Source organism: Delphinapterus leucas, chromosome 2, assembly GCF_059928025.1.
Source record: "Delphinapterus leucas isolate spDelLeu-1000000601 "Yukka" chromosome 2, BTC_Dleu_Yukka2, whole genome shotgun sequence".
Classification (NCBI taxonomy): Eukaryota; Metazoa; Chordata; class Mammalia; order Artiodactyla; family Monodontidae; genus Delphinapterus; species Delphinapterus leucas.
The window spans coordinates 97,460,598-97,474,952 of NC_143130.1; the positions used below are offsets into that span (position 1 = coordinate 97,460,598).

Below are 14,355 nucleotides of genomic sequence, written 5' to 3' on the forward strand. Positions count from 1 at the left end.
CATTTAGTTTATCCATTCAACTGTTGATGGATACTTGGGTTGTTTCTACCTTTTGACTACTGTGAACAGGGCTGCCATGAATACTGGTGTGTAACTATCTGAGTCCCTGCTTTCAATTCTTTTGAGTATATACTCAGAAGTGGAATTCCTGAATCATATTGTAATTCTGTTTAATTTTCTGAGCAATCACCAGAATGGTATCCATTTTTAGTTAACTTTCATGTATAGTGTAAGGTAAGGTGGATATCCAACTACATTAGCACCATTTATTGAAAAGACTATTATTTCCTTCACTAAATTGTCTTTCACCTTTGTCAAAAATCAAGTGACTATAAGTGAAACAGTTTATTTCTTTTTTTCTTATAAATTTATTTATTTGGCTGTGTTGGGTCTTCATTGCTGAACAAGGGCTTTCTCTAGTTGCAGCAAGTGGGGGCTACTCTTCATTGTGGTGCGCTGGCTTCTCATTGCGGTGGCTTCTCTTGTTGCGGAGCACAGGCTATAGGTGCGTGGGCTTCAGTAGTTGTGGCACGCAGGCTCAGTAGTTGTGGCTCATGGGCTCTAGAGCGCAGGCTCAGTGGTTGTGGTGCATGGGCTTAGTTGCTCCATGGCACGTATCTTCCCGGACCAGGGATCGAAACTGTGTCCCCTGCATTGGCAGGTGGATTCTCAACCACTGCGCCACCAGGGAAGTCCCAAAACAGTTTATTTCTGAACTCTCAATTCTGTTCCATTGATCCATATGTCTCTCCTTATGGCAGCACCACACTGTCTTGATTACTGTTGTTTATAGTATGTTTTAAAATTGGGAAGACTGAGACCTCCAATTCTGTTCTTTTTTTCCTCCCAAGCATGTTTTGGCCATTCTGGGTCCTTGACATTTACATATTAATTTATAATCACCTTGTCAATTTCAGCAAAAATGTCTTGGTGAATTTCAATAGGCATTGTGTTGAATTTATAGATCAATTTGAGGGGAGGCGTTTTTTTTTTTTTTTGTTTTTTTTGTTTTTTTTTTTCCTGCACCTCGGCTTGCAGGATCTCAGTTCCCCGACCAGGGACTGAACCTGGACCACAGCAGTGAAAGCCCAGAATCCTAACTACTAGGCAACCAGGGAACTCCCTTACCATTTTAATAATATTGCATCTTCCAATCCATGAATGTGGAATGTTTCTCTATGCAGATCTTCCATTTCTCTCAGCAATGTTAGTTTTCAGTGTACTAGTCCTTTTTTTTAAAAAAAAAATATTTATTTTGGCTATACCGGGTCTTAGTTGTGGCATGCAAGATCTAGTTCCCCGACCAGGGATCAAACCCAGGCCCCCTGCACTGGGAGCACGGGGTCTTACCCACTGGACCACCAGGGAAGTCCCTAGTGTACAAGTCTTGAACTTCTGGTTAAGTTTATTACTAAGTATTTTATTCTTTTTGACACTATTGTGAATGGAATTATTTTCTTAATTCTTGAATTGTTCATTTACAGTATACAGAAGTACAATGGATTTTTCATATTGAGATTGCATCCTGCAACAAACTAATTTAGTTCTAGCAGTTTTTTGTGTGTAGTTTCCTAAGGATTCTCTACATACAGTATCATATCATTGGTGAATAAAGATATTTTACATCTTCCATTCCAATCTGGATGCCTTTTATTTCATTTTCTTGCCTGACTGCACTGGCTAGGATCTACAGTACAATGTGGAACATAAGTAGTGAGAGTGGAGATCCTTGCCTTATTTCCAATCTTACAGAGAAAATATTCAGATTTTTACCATTAAAATGATGCTAGCTGTAGGTTTTTTGTAGATGCTCTTTATCAGGGCATCTGATAAATGTTCTATCCATTATTGAAAGTGAGGCATTAGGCCCCAGTGAGCTTGAATTGTCTATTTCACCCTTCAATTATATCAATTTGTGTTTCACATATCTTGGGGCTCTATTAGGTCTCTATATGTTTACATTTGTTATATCTTCCCCATGAACTGACCTTTTAGTTCTAAAACGTTCCTCTTTGCCTCTACTGATTTTTTTTGTCTTAAAGTCTATTTTGTCTGATATTAGTACAACCACTCCAGCCCTCTTATGGTTACTGTCTGCATGCAATATCTTTTTTCCATCCTTTTAGTTTCAACCTATTTGTGTCTTTGAATCTAAGTGGTTCTCTGGAAGGCAGCATATAGTTGGATCTTGTTTTTTATCCAGTCTGACAGCAACTCATAGATTTTTGACTAAAGAAGCATGTTTTTCTCTAAGGAAGGTTATTCTTTTGAAACACACATACGACTTTGGGATACAGAGCAATAAGAGAGAAGAAGAGACACCCTTCAGCCAGACTAGCCCTGGCAATCACTACAGTGACATATGGAGCCATATTTCTCTCATCTGATCCAGTAACCTACCTCTCAGCCACTGCTAGCAGCCGTTCTGGCCTAAAGGTACCCTCGGTGTCAATGTACATGGCCTTTCCTTCACCTCCACCTCGGTCAATGGGAAGCTAGAGAGAAAAAGAACAGTGGAAATGACACTGTACTTCTAATATAACTGACCAACTTCCTCATGATGGGTCTAAAATTCCTCCCACCCCCAATAAAGCAAAAGGAAAAAACACTTTAAAGTGACAATCAGAGGTAGGGAGGAGGCATTCACTTCTGACAGAAATACAGTTAGTAGTAGATATGAGGCTCATTGTGTCCCATAAAACGTGAGGCTAGAGTCTAGCCAGAGTTGGAGTGCTTGGAAATATAGACCAAAGTAGGTGACAAAATTCTTAAAAAAAAACAAAAAAAAACTTCTAATTTTTTTTTTTTAAATTCTATGACTGTATACCAACACACGACCGATCAATTCTCTCAAGACAACAAACATTTGGAAGATCATTTACTTAGCTTTAATAAGTAAGAGACCCTGATCCAATACCCAATTAATTTTAGCATATGCAGACCACACTTACACTTCACTTTATTGAGCAGAGTTCATTCCTTAGGGTTGCTAAAGGAGACTGGAAATACCCCAGGGGCATCCCTAGCACATCTACAATATGAGCAAGAAAGAATAAAAAGATGTTTCCTCCAATCGTACACACAGATGTTAAAAATGAACAAAAGCAGAAAAGGAAGAATACAAAGAGTTTTAAAAAAGGAAAGAAAATGGAGGAATGACATGAAAACTGTCTTATGAGCTCCTCAGGGAAATCTGTTTCAGGCTACCTATCCCACGCCAGACACCCTGAGTTCTACAGATTTTAAGTGAATGTTGCTAAAGTGTATTTTCCACCCTTGAAATCTACTTTGGAGCCTAATACACCTTTAAATTCTGAGGAAAATCCCTCAGGACAGTTTACATTAAGTGCCTGGTAGCACCAAAATTTTCTTTTCCTATTTCTGAGAAAATGTATTTTTTCAAAATTACAAAAGTACTACATGCTTGTATTAAAAATTCAAACAATATAGAAAAAAGTAAAAAATTGAAAGTTCTTCTTTATCACTCCCATCTCCCACAGGAGTCCTCTTCCAGATCACTTTCTACACATTTTCATACAAACACTTTTTATATGTGATTCTGCCACTTGCTATGTGAACCTGAGAATATTAATCCTCAGTTTCTACATTTTCTGTAAAATGTAGATAAAATCTCCCTATGGACTGTTTTGTTGAAGGGGATGCCAGGGAGTTCTTTTCCAGCTAAATAGACCTCCTTGGGAGAAGGGAGGCCATGAGTGGCTGGCATGGCATTGGTAGGCCGACTGACAGCAGAGAAGTGGACATGGTCCCAGGGTATTGCTGGGCCAGTCACAAGGGGATGGACTATATGCTCTGCACCCCACTGCATTTTGTCTCCTCCACCTCACCCTTCCAGTGCCACTTCAGCCATCTTGTGTTACTGGGCTGGGACACCACCAAAGTAGCTATTTTTAATACCTGCTTAGTACCATAATTGAACTCTTCTTCCTATTTTGTAGTGATGCAAGTTGTTTTGAACTTTCACCATTTTATAATGCTACGGTGTAGATTCTTTACACATTTATTCTTGACTATATGTGAAAAGTTCTGTAAGACACATTTTCTGTCAAGGGCATGTGCATTTAAAATTGGTACTTATGTTAAACTGTCTTCTCAGAATTTTAAAATTATTCTAGAACTTTGAACAAGCATGGGCTATTCATTTTTGTAACCTAAGTATGGCTCCCAACTTTACAGAACTTCACTATTAGACAGAGATCTAATATATAGTGGGGTTTCGCTTCATTAAGTTGAGAAAACCTGAAAAAATGTGAGGTGATAATGTTTAGATTTAAATAGTAATCTAACACCCTCCCTATACCTCTGGTTCCAGCTCTTAGGCTGGTGACATGTAATCCTTTCTATTATTAATGAATTAGAATTGTTTTTCTCTGAAAAAAATATCAAAGATCCATAGTTATTCAGCCAACTGTGAATGTTCAGTTATTTTTATAGAGAGGATATATTTATTTTAGAATTTTCCTTCAGTTTATTAACAGGCATTATCTGACAACTTAATAAACATTTCCAATATAGGAGTCTGTCTGTACAACTTAAGAGCATCAGTGTGATAGGCTGAGTTGCCATGGCAACTATATTGTGTAATGTACTTGAAATATTTATTCCACATGAATCCCTGTCACAACAACATGGGGTGGGGGGGCTTCCCTGGTGGTGCAGTGGTTAAGAATCCACCTGCCAATGCAGGGGACACGGGTTCAAGCCCCGGTCCAGGAAGATCCCACATGCCGCGGAGCAACTAAGCCCATGCGCCACAACTACTGAGCCTGCGCTCTAGAGCCCGCGAGCCACAACTACTGAAGCCTGCACCTAGAGCCCGTGCTCCACAACAAGAGAAGCCACCACAGTGAGAAGCCCGCGCACTGCAACGAAGAGTAGCCCCCGCTCAACACAACTAGAGAAAGCCTGCACGCAGCAACGAAGACCTAATGCAGCCAAAAAAAAAATAAATATAACAATTAAAAAAAAATAAGATTAAAAAAAACTCAAAACAACATGGGGAAATCATTTCTATTTAAAAAGGTCACATATCATGTCAAATGACCCATGTCTGGGTGATATTTTAAACACTCCTATTTCCCTTTAGCTAACAATTTTCTAATGGTGCTTTGGGCAATAAGCTATAGCTTCTACAGCTTACTATACCACTCTTCCTCTTCTCATTGCTTCCCCTCTTATCCTAAAAGTTCTCCTATCCCCCTAACTCTTTTTCTACTAGGAGTTATGTATGAGATGGAGCCAACATGGCTTAGGTCTACTTGATACTGGAATCCTAACGTGGCTGTCATATGGTGACATTTTAGTTGCAATGAAAAGATCAGTAGAGCAACTGAGGAGAGAAACACAATTAAGATGACAAGTGAGAAAGGAAAATGATGAGAAAAACAGAAGACCATGAAGTTGGGCCTCTAGCTATTAGATAAACTTTTATTCATGAAGAAGCAAAATATTTTCCTATCTCAAGAAATGGCGGGACTTCCCTAGTGGTCCAGTGGGTAAGACTCCGCACTCCCAATGCAAGGAGCCCAGCTTTGATCCCTGGTCAGGGAACTAGATCCTGCATGCATGCTGCAGCTACGACCTGGTGCAGCCTAAATACATAAATAAATAAATATTGAAAGAAAGAAATGGCATTCACCACTTCAAGACAGAAGTATTGACTGATGGACATATCTGTAACATGAAAAAATGAGGAGACAGATTTTCTTGGGTAACTTCAGAAAATCAGTCTCATAATATTAGCCTCTGCACATATATGTGTTTCACTAAAATGTGAACCCTACCCAAGACACAGGATCCCAACAAAATCCATATTTTTTTTTTATGGCACATACCATCTTTAACTATAGCACTGCATTACAATGATGTAATAAACATTTTTTGTAAAGTGCTATTTGAATACAGAATAAATTATGAAGGATAGTTCATAACTTGTTTTATAAGGGAAAAAAACACAAAAGAGAACAATTTATATTTGATGTTTAAATTTATAAATGAGTTCCAACAATGACTGTTATTTTGTTGAGATGATAAGAATTCACACTGAATGGAAAGATACTAGGAAGCCCCCTCTGTCATAATGATAAAAGGAGGCAGAGGGCTTCCCTGATGGCGCAGTGGTTGGGAGTCTGCCTGCCGATGCAGGGAACACGGGTTCGTGCCCCGGTCCGGGAAGATCCCACATGCCGCGGAGCGGCTGCGCCCGTGAGCCATGGCCGCTGAGCCTGCGCGTCCGGAGCCTGTGCTCCGCAAGGGGAGAGGTCACAACAGTGAGAGGCCCGCATACCACACACACAAAAAAAAAAAACCAAAAAAAAAAAAACCTAAAAGGAGGCAGATTTCCTTTCAGTTATTCTCCAACTCCATCAGTAAGTTTGCCCATGGGAGAAGTGAGTATAATCTATCTAGATTCAAATACAGATAGTCCCCAACTTAACTATGGCTCGACTTACAATCTTTCAACTTTACCATGGTGCAACAGTGATACAAATTCAGTAGAAACCATACTTCAAAATTTAAATTTCCATCTTTTCCCAGGCTAGCAATATGCCGTACGATACTTTCATGATGCTGGGCAGCAGCAGTGTGCCGTGCTCCCAGTCAGCTGCCTGAGCCAAAGGGTAAACAGCTGGTACACTTACAACCATTCTGTTTTTCACTTTCAGTGTAGTATTCAATAAACTACATATAAGATATTCAATACTTTATAAAAAAGTAGGCTTTGTATTAGATGATTTTGCCCAACTGTAGGCTTATGTAAGTGCTCTGAGCATGTTTAAGGTAGGGTGGGCTAAGTTACAATGTTCAGTAGGTTAGGTGTATTAAATGCATTTGTGACCTATGACTTTCAATTTACGATGGGTTTATCAGGATGTTACCTCATCGTATATCAAGGAAGATCTGTAATGCCATTTTGTTCAAAACACCTCAAACCCACCATCTCTAACTTTGAACTCATCTTTCCATACAACTGTCTCTGTCTCCAAAATCCTTTTTAGAGTTTACCAAAGTAATACATTGTTGGGCTGAGGGGTATTTTTTATTGTCATTTGTAGCAATATGGATGGACCTGGAGATTATCATACTAAGTGAAATAAGTCAGAAAGAGAAAGACATACCATATGATATCACTTACATGTGGAACCTAAAATATGACACAAATGAACCTATCTATGAAACAGAAATAGACTCAAAGACATAGAGAACCAACTTCTGGTTGCTGGAGGTGGGGGGCGATGGAGGGGTGCGGGGGGGGGAGATGGATTGGGAGTTTAGGATTAGCAGATGCAAACTATTATATATAGAATGGATAAACAACAAGGTCCTATTGTATAGCACAGGGAACTACATTCAGTACCCTGTGATAGGGACTTCCCTGGTGGCCCAGTGGTAAAGAATCCACCTTCCAATGAAGGGGACATGGGTTCGATCCCTGGTCAGGGAACTAAGATCCCACATGCCATGGGGCAACTAAGCCCGCCTGCCACAACTACTGAGCTGGCGTGCCTCAATGAGAGAGCCCATGTGCCACAAACTACAGAACCCATGTGCGCCCTGGAGCCCGCGCGCCGAAACGAAAGATCCTGCATGCCTCAATGAAGAGATCCCGTGTGCCGCAACTAAGACCCGACAAAGCCAAAAAGAAAAATAGAAAAAGAAAATAAAAATTAATAATAAATAAATAAATATTTAAAAAAAGAATATCCTGTGATAAACCATAATGGAAAAGAATATGAAAAAGAATGTATATATTAGTATAACTGAATCACTTTGCTATACAGCAGAAATTAACAAAACATTGTAAATCAAATATACTTCATAAAATCAATTTTTAAAAAAAGGTAGGTGGGTTTTGTAGTTTTGATGTGAAGAACAGGTTAGGTCATTTGGCTAAGAGTGAGGGTTGAAGAGAAGCATGAAGGTTTGAGAAGAAAGGACAAAGTATGAGATAACTGTCCTACTGAGTGGGAAAAAGTCTGCCTGAATTCAACCTTTTTCAGAGGAGAAATTCAGTAGGTCTGCCAAGCAGTATCAAATGTTAACTTAAAGTCTGTCATCTTGAATTTAAAGTGATGCCAATCACCTTTATGTTAGGATTTTTCTCCAGTATGATCAGCTACTTGGGAACAGGCACTGAAAAGACAGATAGGGTTTATCTAGGAATGGCATCTCTTCAGATGGGGGATGTAAATCTGAGGGTATCTGTAAAGGAATGACTTTAATGAAGAATCATTTAATGATGAATCATACAATATAAACTAGTGAAGAGGGCAGGTGAAGCCAGGGGAGGCCTGGTGGTTGGTAAGAAAGTATGTGAAATTAATAATCTGAAAGTTTCTACGCTGTGGAAGTTTTGCAGTAGCAGTCTATCTTCTAACTAGATATAGTATTCTTTTTTTTTTCTTTTTTGGCCGAGCCACGTGGCATGCAGGATCTTAGTTCCCCAACCAGGAATCGAACCTTGCAGTGGAAGCACAGAGTCTTAACCACTGGATGGCCCGGGAAGTTCCCCTAGCTATAGCATTCCTGAAAACAGTGAAAGTGCATTTTTTGCCCATGCTAACAGATGCTTGCTAATAACAGGAATCAACACATTCTTGCTGATCTGATTAGTTAGAGCCCCAACAGCTCACCTGGCATGTTACAGCCAACGTATGACAGATCTGGGTCTTCCCAGTTCGGAATTCTCCAAACATCTCTGTGATGGATCCAGTCTCAATTCCTCCTAATAGAAGAGCAATAAGAAACACCTCTTAGCACAATACAAATATTTAGAAACAATAATCATAGAAATGTCCTAGGGGGACTTCCCTGGTGGTGCAATGGTCAAGAATCCACCTGCCAGTGCAGGGGACATGGGTTTGATCCCTGGTCTGGGAAGATCCCACACACTGCAGAGCAACTAAGCCCGTGCACCACAACTACTAAACCTGCACTCTAGAGCCCACAAGCCACAACTACTGAGCCTGCGTGCCACAACTACTGAAGCCCGTGTGCCTAGAGCGGATACTCTGCAACGAGAAGCCACCACAATGAGAAGCCCACGTACTGCAATGAAGAGTAGCCCCCACTCACCGCAACTAGAGAAAGCCCACACGCAGCAATGAAGACCCAATGTGGCCAAAAATAAATAAACTTATATTTATAAAAAAAAGAAATGTCCTAGAAGCTCATCAGAAAGATGTTTACATAATTTAGAACCCCAATTTTCAACAAGCAGTAATTTTAAAAATACTTTTTATTTTGGAATAATTCTAGATTCATAGAAAATTTCAAAGAAATGTACAGAGAGGGCCTGTGAATTCTTCACCCAGCCTCCCTCATTGTTAACGTTTTACATAACTATAATACAGTATCAATATCAGAAAACTGACATGGATACAATCCACAGAGCTTATTCAGATTTCTCCAGGTATATATGCACTCATTTGTGTGTGTGTAGTTCTATGCAATTTTATCACATCTGTAGCTTCATTTCACTATCACCACAAATCAATATACAGAACTATGCCATCACAAGTCAATAAGCAGTCATTTCAAAAAATAAATTATAAATAATATCTAATGTTTACCAAATGTCTCTTGTGTATCTGGCATTGTGCTATGTATTTATATATATATATATCAATTCATTTAATTCCAATAACTTATAAGGTAGGAAGTCTTTTTTTTTAAAATAAATTTATTTATTTATGGCTGTATTGGGTCTTCGTTGCTACGCGCAGGCTTTCTCTAGTTGTGGTGAGCGGGAGCTACTCTTCGTTGTGGCGCACAGGCTTCTCATTGCAGTGGCTTCTCTTGTTGTGGAGCACGGGATCTAGGCGTGTGGGCTCAGTAGTTGTGGCTCGTGGGCTCTAGAGCCCAGGCTCAGTAGTTGTGGCCCATGGGCTTAGTTGCTCCGCGGCATGTGGGATCTTCCTGGACCAGGGTTTGAACCCATGTCCACTGCATTGGCAGGCGGATTCTTAACCACTGCGCCACCAGGGAAGTCCCGGTAGGAAGTCTTTTTGTCCTCATTATGAACATAAGAAAACCGAGGCGTAGACCACAATAAGTAGTCTGCACCATGTAATACAGCCAGTAAATGCTGAGGGGGGAACAGGAGAGAAAGCAAATGCTCAAATTTGAGTGTGATTCCTGAACCCATGCTATTTTGTGCCCTAAAAAAAAAGGAAACTTGAATGATCGAATATTTGGGGAAGCAACAAGGACCAAATCTAACTCTGCAAAAATTAAAACAGCAGTCCTTTCAAAAGTTCAAAACCTTTACAGCTTTCCATAAAGTCCTAAGATTAGTGTGCACTACAATGTATTGATCCTACAAAGTAGTATTCAAGCGTGGAGTGTTTTAACCAGTCATCAGATTTTCTACCTTGTGGTAGATAAAAGGTTATAATTATTCTTTAGGCAGAGGGAGCTTACTCTCAGAATGCAGTATTAAATGGAGATTAAATTATTTAATTGGCAGATAATTTTAGTAATTTTTAAGTCAAGTACCACCCTCCAGCAGTCTTCCTTCTTCAATGTGAATACTTCTCTTTATTTCTTAATTCTATCTAACACATAAACCCGACCCAAATATTTTATTTAGTTATATTCTATAACCTGGATGCTTTGCTAACCGCAGTTCACAGCACAGGATAAGGGATTACTATACCTTGAAGTAGTTTGTCAAGCTCTTTGGAGCCGGTAGTAATCTGTATGATCTCAGACCGCCTTTGGTGGAACTCAGTTGCAGTGGTGAAACCCATTGGAACTAATTTAGCTGCCTCAGTCTGGGGAAAAATAAGAAATGCCAAATCGATGAAATACGCTTAGTAAAAACCAGGCATACAGTGGGAAGAGATAACATCTAACAAAATTTCCAGAATGATCTCTCTTTAAAAAGTTATCAGGCTGGGGCTTCCCTGGTGGCGCAGTGGTTGAGAGTCCACCTGCCGATGCAGGGGATGCGGGTTCGTGCCCTGGTCTGGGAAGATCCCACATGCCGCGGAGAGGCTGGGCCCGTGAGCCATGGCTGCTGAGCCTGCGCGTCAGGAGCCTGTGCTCCGCAACGGGAGAAGCCACAACAGCAAGAGGCCTGCCTACCGCAAAAAAAAAAAAAAAAAAGTTATCAGGCTTCTCTGGTGGTGCAGTGGTTAAGGATCCGCCTGCCAATGCAGGGGACACGGGTTCAAGTGCTGATCTGGGAAGATCCCACATGCTGTGGAGCAACTAAGCCTGTGCGCCACAACTACTGAGCCTGCGCTCTAGAGCCCGCGAGCCACAACTACTGAGCCTACGAGCCACAACTGCTGAAGCCCGGGCGACTAGAGCCCATGCTCCACAACAAGAGAAGCCACTGCAATGAGAAGCCCACACACTGCAATGAAGAGTAGCCCCCGCTTGTCGCAACTAGAGGAGGGCTGTGCACAGCATGAAGACCCAATGCAGCCAAAAATAAATAAATAAATTTATAAAAAATAATAAATAAATGCATTCACAAATACATGGAAATTAAACATTACATTCCTAAATAACCAATGAATCAAAGAAATCACAAGGGAATTTAGTAAATTCATTGAGATGAATGAAAATGAAAACAAACCATACCAAAACGTATGGGATGCAGCAAAAGCAGTGCTTAAAGGGAGATTTATAGCTGTAAATGCCTATATTAGAGAGCTCTTAAATCAATAACGTAACCTTCCCACCTTAAGTTACTGAAGAAAGAGCAAACTAAACATAAAGCAAGAAGGAAGAAGATAAAATTTGAGTAGAAACTAGTAAAATAGAGAATAGAAATACAATAGAGAAAAATCATCAAAACCTGAAGTTGGTTCCTTGAAAAAATAAGCAAAATTGATTTAAAAAGACTCAAATCACTAAAATCAGAAATGAAAGAGGGGACATTACTACCAACATTACAAAAATAAATATATGCCAACAGATAACTTATAAGAAATACAGAAATCCCTAGAAAGACACAAACTATCAGAACTCACTGAAGTAGAAAAAGAATCCAAGTCCAGGCCCCAAATGATTAGCTGAGCTTGAATCTAAATTCAGTAAAATAAATTGTTTGAGTGGAAGGATGGAAGGAAGGAAGGAAGGGAGGGAGGGAGGGAGGGAGGGAGGGAGGGAGGGAGGGAGGGAGGAGAAAATCTGGATAGATCTATAGCAAGTTGAGATTAAACTTGTAATTTAAAAACTTTCCACAAAGGGAGAAAACCAATAAATAGCTGAATCGTGGGTTTGCATTATTCTCTAAACTTCTCTATATGCTTAATACTTCACTTGAAAACTCCTTACAATGTTTATATTATAGTTATTGCAGAACTAAATGGTGTGCTAGAAATACAATTCTTTCACTAAGCTTCCAATGTTAACAACCGATGTCTCTCAAAGGTTTCTGTCAAATTCAAATGAATTCTTTTTTATATGCCGCTAGTTTCAAAATCATGCTCAATTTTACCTTGATTTTATATCTGAGGAATGTCTTTCTCTAGTATTCTCTGACTTTATCATTTCTCAAATTTTCCAACCTCTCAATCTTACTATGTATTCTGCTAATCCTTTTCCCCCCCGAAGGTATCCTTTTCTTCTGCAAATGGGGCTATCTGCTCTCCAGGCTATCTACTGTCCTGGGCTTTCCTTCACTGACTATTTGAGTTGGAGTCTCTCCAACCTAGATCCTATGTTTCCTGCCCTCATTTTAGTAAAGTATATCCTCAAGTAACTTCCTAAGAAAGAATAGGATGAGAGAAAAATGTTCTGAATTCTTGTATTTCTGAAAATGTTGTATCCTGCTCTAACACTGGGTGAATAATATTGCTACAAATAGAATTCTAGGTTTAAAATTATTTACCCTCAGAATTTTGAAGGCACTGCTCTACTAGCTTCTACCATCCAGATTTCTAATAAGAAATGTGCTGTCTTTTTGATTTTTGTTCCTTTAGAGGTCATTTTTCTCTGAAATCTTTCAGAATCTTCTCCTTATAATTGGTATACTGAAAATTTCACACTGAGGAGTCTAGGTGTGCGTCTTTGACACTCTGTGGGGCCTTAGACTTCTGCTTCCCTTTAGCTCTGGGAAATCTTGTATTATTTCTTTGAGAATTTTCTTTCCTTCTTTTTTCCTATAACTTTTACTAATCTTCAGGATGAATGAAAATTAGAAAATAAAAATACTAAAGAGAGGGGATAAGAACTATAAACCAATATTTAACTCTAGTTAATATATGCTAAAATATTTAGGGGGAAGTGTACTGACATCTACAACTGTCTTCAAAAAGCATAAAAAAAATCCCAGATGGACTGATGGCTGGATAGAGAGATAAATAAGTATATTAAAATGTTAATAGCAGTGTCTAGGTGGTGGATAAATATGTGTTCATTGTAACATTCTTTCAACTTCCCAGTAAGTTCAAAAATTTTAATCAAAAATGTGAAGGAAAAAAACCAAACTCATAGGAGATGTTTTCCCTTCTTGTCATTTTAAGCTCGACATTTTCTAGTCTATGAGCTCTTAAAGGAACAGATTATAACCAAAGTGAAATTTGAAGTAAAAACCATGCCAACTGCCTAATCTGGCAGAACTTGACTTCTATTATTTTGTTTATATAAGCTTGCTTTCATCTGTCTTAAATCTGTAGGAGTTTTCAATGTCTGACAAGGAGTTTTTTATGTCTGACAAGGCATAAGCAAAGGTCAGGATTTGTTCAGTCACAAAAACAGATGCCCAGAAATCAACAACATATAGACTTTAGGGACACCTACTGGCTTAATATCACAATCTTTCAAAGAGGCATTAGGTATTCAGAATTCTTACTTATTCAATTAAATCACCACTTCAACAATTTATTTGAGCAATCCAATAAATGACAACTTCATACTTCATGGATGGCAACATCTTTAAGGGTTTAAATTAAGAATTACTTATAATTTTTGAGCCCACTGAATTAATACTATAAAATAACAGTGCTTAAAAATTCAAAGCTCGGGGCTTCCCTGGTGGTGCAGTGGTTGAGAGTCCACCTGCCGATGCAGGAGACACGGGTTCGTGCCCCGGTCCGGGAAGATCCCACACGCCGCAGAGCGGCTGGGCCCGTGAGCCATGGCCGCTGAGCCTGCGCGTCCGGAGCCTGTGCTCCGCAGCGGGAGAGGCCAAAGCAGTGAGAGGCCCGCGTACCGCAAAAAAAAAAAAAAAAAAAAAGAAAAAATCAAAGCTCTTAGTATAATACACAATAAAACAGAATTTACTGGGTTGTATATATATTATTATATGATATTAAATAAATCTCAGATATTGTCCATCTGACTAGGTTATGTGGCAGAACTACATGTACTGAAGCT

General features: G+C 39.4%; 1 protein-coding gene across 6 annotated transcripts in view; it reads right to left on the reverse strand.

Annotated features, from left to right (window-relative positions):
- RAD51 (RAD51 recombinase) overlaps window positions 1-14,355 on the reverse strand; it is a 44,534-nt gene that overhangs the window by 17,504 nt on the left and 12,675 nt on the right. For all 6 annotated transcript variants that reach the window (XR_016392119.1, XR_016392118.1, XM_089907351.1 and 3 more), the window contains exons 4-6: window positions 10,679-10,796; window positions 8,655-8,746; window positions 2,401-2,495 (exon numbers count right to left, since the gene is read on the reverse strand). Coding sequence is in view for 4 of the 6 variants with exons in the window: in XM_089907351.1 (XP_089763477.1) it covers window positions 2,401-2,495; window positions 8,655-8,746; window positions 10,679-10,796 (305 nt within the window). In the remaining 2 variants the exon portion in view is untranslated. The remainder of the gene's footprint in view (window positions 1-2,400; window positions 2,496-8,654; window positions 8,747-10,678; window positions 10,797-14,355) is intronic.